This window comes from Silene latifolia, chromosome 4 (genome assembly GCF_048544455.1).
Source record: "Silene latifolia isolate original U9 population chromosome 4, ASM4854445v1, whole genome shotgun sequence".
Taxonomy (NCBI): domain Eukaryota; kingdom Viridiplantae; phylum Streptophyta; class Magnoliopsida; order Caryophyllales; family Caryophyllaceae; genus Silene; species Silene latifolia.
The window spans coordinates 14,144,626-14,161,842 of NC_133529.1; the positions used below are offsets into that span (position 1 = coordinate 14,144,626).

Below are 17,217 nucleotides of genomic sequence, written 5' to 3' on the forward strand. Positions count from 1 at the left end.
TAATAGTTATTAAATGGAGGATTAGTGAATGGAAACTATTGTAGGTTTAATAGCCATTATAAACTATTGATTCCCATCTTTTAATTTGCCTTTTCATTTATGTTCCGAGTGTAATTCCGGAGCAGGATTTGTTACCACGTGAGCTTGTAGAATGATGACTTTGCTTGACTCTTCCTTTCAGCCTCTCCTGAAACAATGAACAAACTGAGGGCTCGGCTTGGTACCGAGCGAACTCACTCCGACGCTCAAGTCAGTAAACTTAAAAGGGATTAAGTTGTGTGTTACTTGGCACAAAGTATATTTTAGAGAGATAAGGGAGTTTATACCAGATTAATGTGTTTAATTGATTATTTTTGGATCCTCTTCTCAATGAGAGAAGTGGAGTATTTATAGACTTTCACCTTTTGTCACGTAGTGGCCAAGTGGCCAAGTGGCAGAGCAGGTGGAAAGACTGTTCTACCCTCGTCCGAGGGACCCATGGCAGGCCGGCGGGCCCTGTTGACTCCATGCCGAGGGGTCTTGGATATGAGTACGCGGATAAGCCTCCCGGCTGGCTAGTTGCTTAGCCGAGACCCAAGTGACAGGCCGAGAGGCTGCGTCGGTTAGGCTGTCTAATACGTTGACTTGCTGTGGATATCTTTGACCTTGCTCAATATGTTAACTCGGTCAGCGGGTGCAGAATATGCCCCATCAATTTATTTTTGAGTTATGAGTATTATTAAATAAGATAATTCATTAGTGATGAGCTAAAGAGGTAAAACAAATAGGAAAAAATGTTAATAAAAATTACTATTACTATTATTATTATTATTATTATTATTATTATTATTATTATTATTATTATTGATCTTAAATAGTGGTTGAAATAAAATGTCATACCTTTACTTTTAAGAATATTATTAAACTTCACAATTATTTTATTTTTAATTTAAAGGGTTTGTATAACGATCTTAAATAAATAGATGTAGGTGTAAATTTTAAGTGGTACAATTTCAGGAAAGTTAAGTTTAATTTTTTTTACCAAAAAACAAATATACAACATTTTCAACCCAATATTTCATCATATGAAAATAAATTTGTTGGGTTCCTTATGTTGATGATAACATGCCCATTTGATTTGTGTTATCTTAGTTTACCTTTTCAGGATTAATGATGTAATCAAGCTTGGATTAAGAAGTGTTGAAGTTGTTTATCATCCCATTGTAATTAGTCGTGTGTCATCTAATGTACAAGTGAGAAAGTTAAGTATAGTAGAGTAATAGAAACAGTCGAGGATCGTTGCTTCAACAAGTAAACAGCTGAGTGGACTGTGCCACAACTCGTAAAAACTTGAAGCTTCCTTTTATCTTTCAAATGCTTTCACGTGACTCATATTTTTCAAAGATAAAAATTCAGATTTTTATTAAGGAGGTAGTATCCAATGAAGAGTGGTTTGAATTATTCAAAATGTTTCCTCTTTATGCAAATTCAATCCTTTGGTTTTTAAGAAAACAAAAGTTGCTTTTTGCCATATTTGTGTTAACTTGTCATCATGTGACTTGTCTCACATCCTTTGTTTTCTGATTTTGCATGAGCTTTTAAGGTTATCTTTCAAACCTTCTTTCTCTATTCTTACCTTTGCAAAAGACTCCTTTTTGGTGCAAGTTTTTAGGTGGTTGCTATTGCCCTTCACATGTGAGGTCTTTGACCCTTCAAAACCCTAGCAACCCCTTCACTCACCTCCTCTATAAATACCGAGTCCCTCCTTCATTAAATCTCAAGACTTTTCTGAAATAATTCTTTCAACTTTGCAAATTGTTTTTAAAGCTTAAAAATTGTGTTTATTTGCAAAAACCTTTAAAAGTCTTCAAGTGTCTTCAGTTTCTACAGTCGTGGCTACTGTTGCTTTATAATACTAAACTCTCTTGCTTAAAAATTGTTGATCTTGTAAAAGTTGTCCATCTCTATTCTTTGTTAAGAATATGTTAGTGGAAACTTGATCCTATAACATTCTAAGTGTGTTAGTAGAGTTTAGGACGGAGTAGTCTTTAACTCTTTGGCAACCGGAGTAGGTTGTGAGTTGTTGAGTTCTAGGACGGAGTAGTCCTTTAACTCTTGGCAATCGGAGTAGATTGCGAGTTAGCTTGTCATAAGAACGGAGTAGTTCTTGTACTAGCTTTGCAACCGGAGTAGGTTGGCGTCTTTTATTACAAGGGTCTTTTAGTTGTCGGAGTAGATCACTAAAGGAAAGTAATAAAAAGATAGATTGGACGTAGGCACTTGAGTTTCTTGCCGAACCAATTCAAAAATCTCGTGTTCAAGTGTTTACTTTATTTCCATTGCTTTTTACTTTGTTTGTTTGTTTTGTTTTGCTTTACCTTAGAAGTAATGTGATTTCATCATTTGTCACGCATTTGGTCCGCAGTAATATTCCACAAACCGAGACTAATAGATACAGATGTAACGATTGTTGCTTTCACACTTCAGCAAACATTCATCGTGATACTTGTTCAATCTTTCAATATTATTCAAAGTATCCTCTAATCTCTTTTGTTCACTTAACTTACTTTAATCCAATAAAGTTGAAGTTAAAATTTTTAAAAGAGTACCTAATTCACCCCCTCCCCTCTTAGGTACTTGAATCCATAAACTCAACAATTGGTATCAGAGCCTCGTGCTCTTGATCGAGGCTAACCGCCTTAGAGTTTGATTCGTGGGTAATGGATTCCGAGAAACACTCCAAGATCCCGGTCTTTACCGATTCGAATTTTGGATGGTGGAAACTCAAAATGGAACATTACATCAAAAGTATCGATTATCAATGTTGGAACATCATCCAAAATGGACCTCTTGTTATTGAGGAAACCGATATGCTAACCGGTTTCACCAAAACTAAAGAGGAAAGAAATTACAATGAAAATGATTTCAAACTTGCCGAAAAGAACTCCAAAGCAATGTCGATTCTTCAACGTTGTGTTGGTGAGGGGAAAGTTAGTCGAATCTCCGGATGTCCTACTAAGCAAAATCTATTTGGGATTCCTTGTACTTGCCCATGAAGGACGTCCCAAGTAAGAAAACACCGTATTGACCTTCTCATACAACAATATGAGATGTTTAGAATGTCAAAGGACGAGTCCATAAATAGTTTCTCTTCACGTTTTTCTTGTATTATTAATGAGCTTAAAAGTCTAGGAAGGAATTTTGAGTCCGAGGACATCATTCGAAAAATCCTTCGTAGTCTAACCTCTAAGTGGCAACCCAAAGTTACCGCTATAGAGGAAGCCAAAGATTTGTCAACCCTATCTCCTCATGAACTAATGGGATCACTAATGGCTCACGAGTTCAATCTCGATAAGCATTCTAGTGAGTCTTCAAAGGGAAGGAGTCTCGCTCTCACGTCCTCTCCAAGCGATGGAGATGACGAGGAGGAAGACGAGTTTGCTATGTTCTCAAGGAATCTAGTTGGGTTGGTCAATGATCTAGAAAATAGAAAGTTCAATAATAATTACTCGAAAAAAACGTTTTCCTAGGAAACGACCTAGTTCCACCGTGGGATGCTTTAAGTGTGGTGATAAAACTCACCAAGTTAAAGAATGTCCCAAGTGGGATGAAATCGAATCAAAGGAAAAACGAGATAAAGTTAAAAGGGACTACAAACATAGAGTCATGACCGTAATTTGGGGAATGTCCGACTCCGAGGAAGATGAGGAACTCATCGAGGAGCAACTAGAGTCTAAAATGTGTCTTACAAGTCATCTCAAGGACAAAGTCTCAAAAACTTCCAAAATTGAACATCTTAGATGTCTCATGGCTCACCCCGATGATTCCGACTCGAACTCCGACAAAGAGGTAAAACATCTAAAAGCCAAGGTTAGATCTTACTCCAAAGAAAAGGTATGTAAGCTTCTTGACAAACTCTTTGATAAGTGTCGTTCACAAAATGATAAGCTTGATGTCATGCAAGACGAAATTGAAGAAATTGCTCAAGAAAACTTTAACCTTAAAAATAAATCGAAAGCAAATGACATGCAGTGTCACTGTCACCTCCGAGGCTTATGATGAAGTAAAAAGAGTCAACAAATTGAACAAACAATTGACTAAAGAACTTGAGTGTCTTAAAATGATCCCCACGGATGTCTCTGACCTTGAAAATGTCAACACCACTTTGGTGATGCAAGTTTCCTTGCTAACCAAGGAACGTGATGACCTTTTGAAGGACAAAGATGCTCTCAAAGATGAATTGGATGACCTTGTGGTTGAGATTGTAGACCTAAAAGAAACAAAGTGTCCGAGACTGTTGTTTCGACCAAGATTTAGACAAGTCAAATGAAAAGATTAAATGTTTGGAAAATGAAAACACTTGTCTAAAAGGTGAGGTTGTTTGTCTCAAGAATGAAATAGAAGTCCTTCATGATAGGCTTACTTTTCTTCAAAAAGGTATGCCCGAATGTAGCACTTCTAGATCTTCTCCTCATCATAGATCCGATGAATTCGTTGATCTAAACAAACGTCTTGATGAGATGACGTCTAAATATGAAGAGTCCAAAGAACGAATCATGTATCTCGTGTCTAAACTCAACAATCACACCCATGACTTCATAGTTGAGAAAAGGTTGTCTATTGAAAGTGTTAACAATGATGAACTCAAGAGAGAAAAAGAAAGGAATTTGCATCTCCTCTCACGTGTCAATGACTTGACCAATGAACTTGTTAGTGCTAAGAATATCACTGAAAAATGGGAAGGAAGTCAAACCGTGTTAAACTTCCTCACAAATCAAACCGAGAGATGTAACAAAACTGCTGGTTTGGGGTTCAAATGGAACAGTCAGACCGACTGTTGCATCCAGAAGCCTAAAACTAATTTTAGAAGGAGAAAATACGTGGGTCTTCCCGAATACATTATTTGCAATTATTGTGGTAAGAATGGTCATGTCCTCAACACTTGTGAGAAAAGATTTCATGACATTAACAAGAACATCAAAATAATTAAGCAAATATGGATTAGGAAAGATACCATGAGATATGTTGATCACAAAAGGGGACCCAAGTTTGTTTGGGTTCCTAAACTCAAAGTCTAATCTTGTGTAGGGCTTGGTGAGAGGCGGCCGCAATTGGTACTTGGATAGTGGATGCTCTCGTCACATGACGGGTGATAGAAGCCAATTCCTCTCACTTAAAGCATATGATGGTGGCACGGTAAGGTTTGGTGACAACAAGAAAGGTGAAGTAATTGGTATTGGAAAAGTTGGTAAGTCATCCTTACTTTGTGTCGACAATGTGCGGCTTGTCAAAGGTTTGAAACATAATCTCCTTAACATTTCTCAACTTTGTGATAAGGGTAATGTTGTTGAATTTCGTGCCAATATGTGTCGAATTTTTGATGCCACTACTAATGAACTAATACTCGAAGGAAGACGTGTCAAAGATGTGTACTTAACTAATTTGAACTCTCTATCCGGTCACACCATGTCTTGCATGAGTGTAATGAACAATGATCCTTGGTTATGGCATAAAAGGTTTGGTCATGTTAGTACAAAAACTCTTAATACCCTTAAAAGACTTGACCTAGTTGAAGGCATTCATAATATAAAATTTGATTTTGAAAAAGTATGTGATGAATGTGCTAGAGGTAAACATGTTAAAAGTTCCTTTAAATCCAAAAGAATTATGAGTACATCTCAACCTTTGCAACTTTTACATATCGACTTATGTGGACTAATGAGAACTAGAAGTAGAGGTGGTAGTCGTTATGTGTGTGTCATTGTTGATGATTACTCTAGGTTTGTTTGGGCACTCTTCCTAAGCTCTAAGGATGAGACATTTGATGAGTTTCTAATTTGGTTAAAGAAGATTCAAAATAAACTTGGTTTAAAACTTGTTTCAATGAGAACCGATCATGGAACCGAATTCGAAAACTCATCATTTGGTGCTTATTGTGATGACAATGGTGTAGACCATAACTTCTCGGCTCCTAGAACCCCACAACAAAATGGTGTGGTTGAAAGGATGAATAGAACCCTTGAAGGAATGGCTAGAACAATGTTATTAACTAGTAAGTTGCCTAAGAACTTTTAGTCAAGCGGTAAATACCGCTTGCTACATTCATAATCGTGTCATGATAAGGAGTATATTGAATAAAACTCCCTATGAGTCGCTACGTGGAAGAAAACCCAACATTTCATATTTTAGATGTTTTGGAAGCAAATGTTTTGTTCACAACAATGGTAAAAACAATTTGGGTAAGTTCGATCCACGTAGTGATGAAGGAGTATTTATTGGGTACTCCGATCATAGCAAGGCCTATAAAGTTTACAATAAACGAACCTTGTTAATTGAAGAAAGCATCCATGTCATTTTTGATGAATCTAGTGTGCTTGGACAGGTACAAAACATGGATGATGATGATGAGGATGAGGATGATGAGTTTGAGATTGGTCTTGTTCGAAAAGACTTCGTGTTCACGGATGAAGAAGCTCCCCAAAGATGAATTGCAACAGCATACGAGATCTGTCACCTTCAAAGGAGATCAGCAACTCGGGGGAACACGTAGCACCTCTGATTCCTTCCTGGAAGCAACAGACCCAACGATCGTTGCATCCACCTCCGTAATCAAGTAACCCAAAACAGTGAGGATGAAGAACCTTCCAGGCCAATAGAAACGATCCATCGTGGATCGATTTGTTGAGGGGGAACAAGAAACCATTGTTCCAAAGAAGTGGAAACATCAAAGCTCTCATCCACTCACTAATCTCACAAGTAATCTCAACTCGGGAATTCGAACAAGATCATCCGTCAACAATCTCGCTCACCTCAATGAGTATTGTGCCCACAATGCCTTCCTATCTCAAATTGAGCCTTCAAATGTAACATCGCCTTGATGATGCAGATTGGGTGCTTGCCATGCAAGATGAGCTCAATCAATTCAAAAGAAATGAGGTATGGCACTTAGTCCCTAGACCGCCTAATCGCACCGTCATTGGTACTAGGTGGGTCTTTCGCAACAAGCTTGATGACTCGGGAGAAATTGTAAGGAACAAGGCTAGACTAGTGGTGCAAGGTTATAACCAACAAGAGGGTATTGATTACGATGAAACCTATGCACCGGTAGCTAGACTTGAGGCCATACGATTGCTTATAGCTTTTTGCGGCTCACAAAGGCATTAAACTCTTCCAAATGGATGTCAAAACCGCTTTCTTAAATGGATATTTGGAAGAAGATGTCTTTGTAGAGCAACCACTGGTTTTGAGAAACAATGATTTGCCTAACCATGTTTTCAAATTAGACAAAGCTCTTTATGGTTTAAAACAAGCACCAAGATGTTGGTATGATAGATTGTCTAAATTTCTTATTGAAAATGGTTTTAAAAGAGGCTCCGTTGACAAAACATTGTTCTTGAAGCAACAGTCCAGTGAACTGTTGGTTGTACAAGTATATGTTGATGACATTATATTTGGTGCAACAAATGAACTCCTTTACTTATATTTTTCGGAACTAATGAAATCGGAGTTTGAAATGAGCATGATGGGTGAGCTAGGATTCTTCCTTGGGCTCCAAATTAAGCAATCAAAGGATGAAATCATGATCCATCAACAAAAGTATATCAAAGAAATGCTTAAGAAATTTGGGATGACTAATGGTAAGCCTCATGATACACCTATGGTAGCCGGGTCCAAATTGGACAAGGATGAACTCGGTAAGAATGTTAGTGATAAGGTGTATAGAGGTATGATAGGCTCACTTCTTTACTTAACCGCAAGTCGTCCCGACATTCTCTTTAGTGTTTGTTTATGTGCTAGGTTCCAAGCAAATCCGAAAGAATCACATTTCAAAGCCGTTAAACGAATTCTTCGGTATTTGATTGGAACACAAAATCTCTACCTATGGTACCCTTTACATTGTCCTTTTGATCTTATAGGCTTTTCGGACGCGGACTATGCGGGGTGCACGGTAGATAGAAAGAGTACCTCCGGAATTGCAACGTTCTTGGGTCCTTGCTTGACTTCTTGGGCCTCAAAGAAACAAAACACGGTAGCTCTTTCTACGGCCGAAAGTGAGTACGTTAGTGCGGCACATTGTTGTTCTCAACTCCTTTGGGTAAAATAACAACTCTTGGATTTTGGTATTATTTTTGACTCCATTCCTTTAATGTGTGATAATACGAGTGCAATAAATATCTCCAAAAATCCTATTCAACACTCTAAAACCAAACATATTGATATTCGTCACCATTTTATTCATGATCATGTGGAAAAAGGACATATTAAACTTATCTTTTGCAAGACCGAAAATCAAATTGCCGATATTTTTACTAAACCACTTGCAAGAGAACATTTTGAGAAATTTAGACTAGAAATTGGGTTAATTAATAGCTTGTGATTTTTAGTATGAGTTTTACAAAATTCCTTAATTGATTAAATTAAATTTGGATATATGTTATTAAGTGTTCTAAGTGCATTGACATCATGTTTGGACCAAAAATTGACACCGTATTTGTAAGTCGGTAATCACTCAACCTCATATCTAAATTTACGTTTATTATATGCTACCTTGCGTTTTTTATCTCGAGTGATTAAATATGCTTAGTTGGGCCAACCACCTCACTTACCACATTTAATGGGCCATTAAACTCCCTCAACCCATCACCTATGCCTACTCGTCCAAACAACCCAAATCCACTCATCCTTTCATCTCCCAAATTCTACCCATTAACCTACCCTTAACCCACCATGGTCAAAACGTCCTTCAATACGAATACCAACCCTTTCAACCACCTTCAAATGGATGTCTCTTATACTCTTCAAATTGCTCAAAATCCTTCATTTTCAATACCCAAAGACATCACCCCTTCACATTCAATTCACTTATGTTGCAAAGGTCTATGTGAAACAAAGAACCAAACAACTACATGTTCTACATATGCTTCAAGAGATGATTAGGAAGTTGGTTCGAAAAATGGAGATAGATGAAATTGAACATTGAAGTTGGTTGAAAAAAAAAAAAAAAAAAAAAAAAAAAAAAAAACGGGAAGGCAATATGCGAAATGTCAAAGTGATTATTGGAAACGAGATAGATGAAATTGAAAAGCTGATGACGGTCTTGAGAAAAGAAGTAAAGCAAAAATTTTGGAAGAAATTGAAATGAAGTCACGAGTGTATCATGCGTTGCTATGCTCAAAGGTCAAAGTAGAAAGGAAAGCAACAGTGTATGCAATTGTTGCTACGCTCAGAGGTCAAAATCAAATTTGTCAAAAATTTCATGATATGAAAGCAAAATACAAGAAGTTGAGAACTTACATCGGTGCATACCTTGGTGGTTTCAATATACAAAGTCTAATGCAACAGTAGAGATGACTGTGACTCAGACCTTCATTGTCAAACCTTAACCATTTTGCTATGTTCTTCTTTATCCTCAAAACGATGACCAAACTTCCGCACCTTGAATTTGCCCATAATCAAACTTGTCTTTTGCCTTACACCTTTTGTTCCACCTTGTTGTGCCCTCCTAAGACTATTTTCTTTACTTGTTATCTTAATGCTTGGTGGTGTAGTTTAAACTTTCTTTAGCTATGTTGAACTTTGATTAACTTATGCTTAATCTTTGTTTATGTTGACCTTGTTACCTTGTTACAATTACATGTGTCTTTTTGTGTTTTCTTATGAAATATCTGCACTCTAATGCTTGTGACATCCCTATCCATTTGATGATGTCAAGAGGGGGAAAAGGTAAACTCATGCTTTGAATCTCTTTGCTTATTGATTAAACTAATGGCTTGTTTAACTTTCTTAGCTTGATTCTTGTTTGGGGCAATGTAAAACTGTCATGATAGTTTGATTCTAGCTTTTGCCCTTGGTAAGGTAATATTGTCCCTTCTCTATCATTTGATCTTGCTTGCTTAAAAATCTTGAATCAAGGTGTTTACATTGCTTATACATTCGTTTGGGGCTTGTCATCATCAAAGGGGGAATTTGTTGGGTTCCTTATGTTGATGATAACATGCCCATTTGATTTGTGTTATCTTAGTTTACCTTTTCAGGATTAATGATGTAATCAAGCTTGGATTAAGAAGTGTTGAAGTTGTTTATCATCCCATTGTAATTAGTCGTGTGTCATCTAATGTACAAGTGAGAAAGTTAAGTATAGTAGAGTAATAAAGCAGATCCGGATGATCGTTGTTTCAACAAGTAAATGAGTGAGTGGATTTGTGCCACAACTCGTAAAAACTTGAAGCTTCCTTTTATCTTTCAAATGCTTTCACGTGACTCATATTTTTCAAAGATAAAAATTCAGATTTTTATTAAGGAGGTAGTATCCAATGAAGAGTGGTTTGAATTATTCAAAATGTTTCCTCTTTATGCAAATTCAATCCTTTGGTTTTTAAGAAAACAAAAGTTGCTTTTTGCCATATTTGTGTTAACTTGTCATCATGTGACTTGTCTCACATCCTTTGTTTTCTGATTTTGCATGAGCTTTTAAAGTTATCTTTCAAACCTTCTTTCTCTATTCTTACCTTTGCAAAAGACTCCTTTTTGGTGCAAGTTTTTAGGTGGTTGCTATTGCCCTTCACATGTGAGGTCTTTGACCCTTCAAAACCCTAGCAACCCCTTCACTCACCTCCTCTATAAATACCGAGTCCCTCCTTCATTAAATCTCAAGACTTTTCTGAAATAATTCTTTCAACTTTGCAAATTGTTTTTAAAGCTTAAAAATTGTGTTTATTTGCAAAAACCTTTAAAAGTCTTCAAGTGTCTTCAGTTTCTACAGTCGTGGCTACTGTTGCTTTATAATACTAAACTCTCTTGCTTAAAAATTGTTGATCTTGTAAAAGTTGTCCATCTCTATTCTTTGTTAAGAATATGTTAGTGGAAACTTGATCCTATAACATTCTAAGTGTGTTAGTAGAGTTTAGGACGGAGTAGTCTTTAACTCTTTGGCAACCGGAGTAGGTTGTGAGTTGTTGAGTTCTAGGACGGAGTAGTCCTTTAACTCTTGGCAATCGGAGTAGATTGCGAGTTAGCTTGTCATAAGAACGGAGTAGTTCTTGTACTAGCTTTGCAACCGGAGTAGGTTGGCGTCTTTTATTACAAGGGTCTTTTAGTTGTCGGAGTAGATCACTAAAGGAAAGTAATAAAAAGATAGATTGGACGTAGGCACTTGAGTTTCTTGCCGAACCAATTCAAAAATCTCGTGTTCAAGTGTTTACTTTATTTCCGCTGCTTTTTACTTTGTTTGTTTGTTTTGTTTTGCTTTACCTTAGAAGTAACAGTTCATCATACTGTCGCATTTGGTCTGCAGTAATATTCCACAAACTGAGACTAATAGATACAGTCAGAACGATTGTTGCTTTCACACTTCAGCAAACATTCATCGTGATACTTGTTCAATCTTTCAATATTATTCAAAGTATCCTCTAATCTCTTTTGTTCACTTAACTTACTTTAATCCAATAAAGTTGAAGTTAAAATTTTTAAAAGAGTACCTAATTCACCCCCTCCCCCTCTTAGGTACTTGAATCCATAAACTCAACAAAATTAAAAAAAAAACAATGAAAAACTTTAATCAATTCATTAACATGTTTTATTACAAAACATTCAATTAAGATGTTAATTTTATAAGTTAATATTATGTTGTCAATTGTCATTAATCAAGTAAGCAATATAAATTAAAATTAATTAATATTAACCAATCTAAAAATGACATGTGGAATAAAATTAAATTGTATAGGTAGTCTTTTAACTATATAGTAGAAATGTCTGCGTGGAGAATGGTTGGGTAGGCGTATGTCAATTTTAACCAAGGTGGCAATGTGAATGTCTATGTGGCTTTTCCACATCCTACGTGGCTTTGTCTAGTTGGCATTTTTTATGATGCCTTTTAATAGTATTTTATAGATTTTTTTACCAAAAAACAAATATACAACATTTTCAACCCAATATTTCATCATATGAAAATAAATTAAAAAAAAAACAATGAAAAACTTTAATCAATTCATTAACATGTTTTATTACAAAACATTCAATTAAGATGTTAATTTTATAAGTTAATGTTATGTTGTCAATTGTCATTAATCAAGTAAGCAATATAAATTAAAATTAATTAATATTAACCAATCTAAAAATGACATGTGGAATAAAATTAAATTGTATAAGTAGCCTTTTAACTATATAGTAGAAATGTCTGCGTGGAGAATTGTTGGGTAGGCGTATGTCAATCTTAACCAAGGTGGCAATGTGAATGTCTATTGGCTTTTCCACATCCTACGTGGCTTTGTCTAGTTGGCATTTTTTATGATGCCTTTTAATAGTATTTTATAGATTTTCTTCAAATGAAAAATTTGTTACGGAGTAGTTTGACGCAGACAGAAGTTACAATAAATTACATACATACCCCTAAGTTTTTGCGCAAAATAAAAAGCGAACTTCACATTTTTCTATTTTTTGTATTTTTTAATTAAGGTGTTACTGAGTTTCAGTAACACCGGGTGTCGCCCTAGCACTCCCTTTTATGCAAATTAAAGAAACCGGTTTTAAGTTGTAAACGGTCTCCTACATACAAAGTAAATATATAGACTAGTTTTAGCCCATAACAGGTCTCTATATAAATAACAAAGAAACCACACATAACACCGGTTTCTTAAAGCTAAGACATCTGTGAAATATAGACCGGTTATAAACCAGTTTCTTATGCTATTTTTTGTAGTAGTGTTTATATATAACGATATTGGTAGGGCGTTCGATTGAGTTGAGATTTACTCGAGCATAATGTAGCAAATAACAACTCGTAAGTAATGGAGTAATAATATCAACAACTAGTAGTACATTAAAATCTCATACATTGATTTTATTTAAAAGCTACTCTGTATTTTTTTCTACTTAAAGATGTCTAAGTGCTTCTTCACCAACAAATAACCTCTTTTCAGCTCGCACTTTTCTTAGATTTCTATACGTGAACGGACCATAGCGAGGAGTTTCGCCAGCTTTTACTAAGAGTGGGTGTGGTTTTACAATTACATCCAGCTGCGGTATCAGGAACGTTGTAGTCGACAAACGTATTCCTACTTCCTTGCACTGAACCCGATGTTCCACATCTCTCAACTCACCGTTGCTCCATGCCTTACACCGAACAACAATATAGATAATATTAGAAATAAACTGAAATCCCTCAAGAAATCGGATGCACGCACAATTAATGCATCATGCATGCAGTGACGGATCCAGGATTTTATGTCAACGAGAGCGAAAAGGTAATATTATAAGAGGACCTCAAAAACTTGAACTAAAAATTTCAAAATTTTCCAACGTGCGTCTATGTGAGTTATTAACTCATGGATAAGAGAAATAAATTCACCTTAGCGGTGTCTCCGAGATTGACAACAAATGAATTCGGCAAGGGCGTAACATCAACGAAAGTACCATAACCGTTCATTACTTGAAGACCTCCAAAGCATTCATCATCCATAAGTATGGTAAGGAATGCGTCATCTGTGTGACATAGTAATCCAGAAGAGCCTATTGTTTCTGGGGTAGTTGTATACTTGTTTACCCTTAACTCGAAACACCAATCTTCGAAAGTGTAATTCGCTAAACCCATGCTTATCGCCAACTTATTAGCAACATCAGTTGCTAACTTTGACGTAGCCCGTGTGTACGTCTCCATAATTGCCCTGTTAATAATTGTGCTCCAAAATTATTTACGTACTCATCATGCCAATTTAACTATTAGATATATGAGATAGAAGAAGATATTATCGTCTAAAATATTCTTGGATTCGCAAGACAGTTTACTTATTCTATCCCATATCTCTAATATTAACTTTACACCATTGTTTATAAGTAACTATATATCTTAAGATTATGTTTATGGGTAGGTCTAATTAGTTCTAGGGCTTGAATAAGGACAAAATAACAAATAAAAAATAAAAGGAAATTAAACCTAAAAGGCGGACCTGGTCTTCTGATTTGCGTTCCAAGTGTTCTAAGACCATGTTTATCAGCGGTTCTAGTAGCCCTACCTAGACCTAGTTCCTGCATTAAAATATTAGTATATATTTCTTAACCTACTTACAAGACCTAGCTAGTTCATGATTTTGTTGTTTTATCAAGCCCTCCTTTAACCTACTTACAAGACTCAGTTCTTGATTTTGTTATTTTATATATATCTACGTTTTATATTTTTTATTAATTATTTTTTATATAAAAGATAAATTATTGAGAAAATATATTTAAAAAACACATTTCTAAAATATATCAAATGTGGTCTCATATCGAAGAGAATAAAATTTTTAAAATATTGGTATACTCTATACATTTTTTTAATTTGTGAAATTAAGTGTTTCACTCTTTAAAATAAATAAGCTATAAAGATTAAGTTCAACAAATAATATTAGTCCAGGTGTCCTAGTTTGCATGGTTAGCCAAGAAAAGAGATTGCAATGTTCAATGTGACTTTGTGGATGACAAAGAAATTGGTGTTTTAAAGAGCGTTCCATGTGGTCTGATTTGGACCGGTTAGACCGCATTTTGTAGAACGCGGGCTTGATTTTCCTTTTGTTTTACTTTTATTTTAGGGTTTTTTGATAACTGCTACCACGTATAATTCAGATTTTACCAACTGCTACCAAAGTAAAATTTCTTTAAAAACTGCTACCAATGTTGTTGGTTCGGATTAAAACTAACTACCAAATCAGGTTAGGAAGCAAATAGAAATGATCTCAGCCATCCATTTCAAATTCTCATCTTAAGTTCTATTTTTTCTTCCTTTAATGCCCTTACCCCCTCCCTTGTGTGTTTCTAATTCATTCTTCTTTCATTCATCTTAAATTTCACTAATTTCAATTCTCATTCTCACTCACTCTCTCTTTTTTCAATTCATTTGACTTCATATTTCAACTTTTTCATCATCAATTTCACATAAATTTCCGATCTCATCTTTTTTCTTCTTCCATTTCATATACCCATAGTATATTATCAAATTAGGGTTCTTAATTTTTTCGTTTTCTAGATTAGCAATGTCGAATGGGGCAATGGAATTGACAATAATTAATTGCCAACTCCTCACTTTACTTGCTCTTCAATCATTTTCTCACCTTGCTGCCTGCTGATATCCGTCTCCTTCTTTATTATGGAGTAACCTATTGCAGGTGAGGTGGGTAATATTGTTGCACATTGTTGCTGCAATATCTCTTCACTTATTGAGTTTCCGCTCTTACTTTTATGCTTATTCTACTCATGCAAACACCACTCTAGCTTAATGAAACCCCGTTGCACCCATTTCCAGATACGTAGCCATTGGGAATGAACCCTTCCTTAATAGTTGTGGGGTGCCAACTGCAAAAAGGGACGAATTTGGGGATTCTGGGATTGGAAAACATTGGGTTCTTCAGATTGGATTTAACTCTAATCAAGGATTTAGCTGATTTGGAGAATAAGGTTTAGACGATTTTAGGTTGCAAAATCCCCAATTTAATTGGGAGTAAAATGAGAAGTTTAAAGGATTGTGTTTAGGTTGATTAATGGGTGATGAATGATGAGTGAAGTAAATAAATTAAGTAGGTTAAAAGAGGGATAAGTTTGGGTAATGGGATGATATGAGTGAGGAGAGTGTAAAATATGGGTAGTATTGTCTTTTCATGCGTAAATAGGAGGTTCGTGGTCATTGGGTAGTTAGTTTTAATCCGAACCAACAACATTGGTAGCAGTTTTTAAAGAAATTTTACTTTGGTAGTAGTTGGTAAAATCTGAATTATATGTGGTAGCAGTTATCAAAAAACCCTTTATTTTATTATTTACTTTTTGTCCTTATTCAAGACCTACCCCGACTTAGCCCTATCTATAAATATGGTCTAATGTTGAACACCTTGACCGAATGCGGGAACGTCTCTACCCAAAACTCACAACAAACTCACAACACAGGTGAAATGGAAAAATCAATTCATTGAAAATCACCTAGCTACACGTGGAAAGAAAATAAGGGGATGCTTGTTTTAAATTTTCTAAAACTTTGCTTTATTTTTTTTAAAATGCACATAATTTTAATTTTGCATATTAAAAATATATAAAAATTATATCAATATTCTTAATTTTTTATACACTACAAATAGAGGCCACATTTGATATATTTTCCTACTTAGACTTAATTCATGTATGTGAAAGAGTAAAATGCGTATGTAAAAGAGTAAAATGCAACTAATTAATCTTACTTTTTTTAGAAAACTTAATTAAGGTTAATTTTAAATACATTTATAAATATTATCAAAATAAAATTATAATGTAAAGATATAATAAAAATGTATGATGCTAAAAAAAATCAGGAACTAGGTTTAGGTAGAGTTTGATAAAACAACAAAATCATGAACTGGGTCTTGTAAGTAGGGTAAGATGTATATATCAATATTTTAATGCATGAATTAAGTCTAAGTAGGACTGCATGAACAACTGATAAACATGGTCTAAGCTAACAAGGTAAAACTAATATCAAAGTCGATAAATTACCCACAAGAAGTTGACAAATTTTAGAAGAAGTAAAACAAGGTGAAAATGAAAATGTACCTTTGTTGAGTAGAGAGTTGAAGGTCAGAGGAAAAAGTCGAAAGAGTTTGCGGATTAACATCATGAAATGCAAATGCTTCGTAAGACGGGTTCCTTGCATTAGTAGGTCTATACCCACTTAGCGGAACAACTTCCTTAATCCTTTTCTTGATCTCCACAGGACGATCAAACAAGGCTCTCCCAGTCGACTTCATATCGGCCATTAGTTTACTCGAAACGCCGTGGTTGATCAATCTAAAACAGCCCCATATCCTCGCTACCTCTCTTAGCTTTGCAAGATTCTCGTTTATATTTTGCAAGTCGAAAACTGGAATTTTTTCTTCCATTGTTTTCGAAATTGTATACTCTCTCTGTTTTCTAAGTTATTTTTTTTTTGAGAGAGTTTTCTAAGTTATTTTAGTTCTCTGTTTTTCCGTAGTTGGATAGCATTGCTGTATGAAGGGAGTGTATATATAGACACAAGTTCTCATTTGTGAATTGCGAGTAGTAGTCTAGACCTGGCAAAACGGGTCGGGTTCGGGTCGGGCCAATTCGGGTTTCTCGTTAAGTTCGGGTCGGGACGGGTCTTTTCGGGTTTCGGGTTTGTTGCCGGGTCTGTTTCGGGTCAAGCGGGTCGGGTCATTTTCGGGTCAATGAATAATAGAGAAATAGCCATTTCAAGTCTTTTCGATTCAATTAGAGTTATATTTTGTC

At 35.4% G+C, this 17,217-nt stretch overlaps 1 protein-coding gene across 1 annotated transcript; it reads right to left on the bottom strand.

Annotated features, from left to right (window-relative positions):
• Positions 1–12,743: 12,743 nt before the first annotated feature.
• LOC141653047 (2-oxoglutarate-dependent dioxygenase DAO-like) lies at positions 12,744–16,948 on the bottom strand. The gene is made up of 3 exons (XM_074460684.1): positions 16,525–16,948; positions 13,325–13,640; positions 12,744–13,089 (listed from the first exon to the last, which is right to left on the bottom strand). Exons 1-3 carry the CDS (start codon positions 16,848–16,850, stop codon positions 12,850–12,852), a joined length of 882 nt encoding a protein of 293 aa, XP_074316785.1. The 5' UTR covers positions 16,851–16,948; the 3' UTR covers positions 12,744–12,849.
• Between the last annotated feature and the right edge of the window lie 269 nt (positions 16,949–17,217).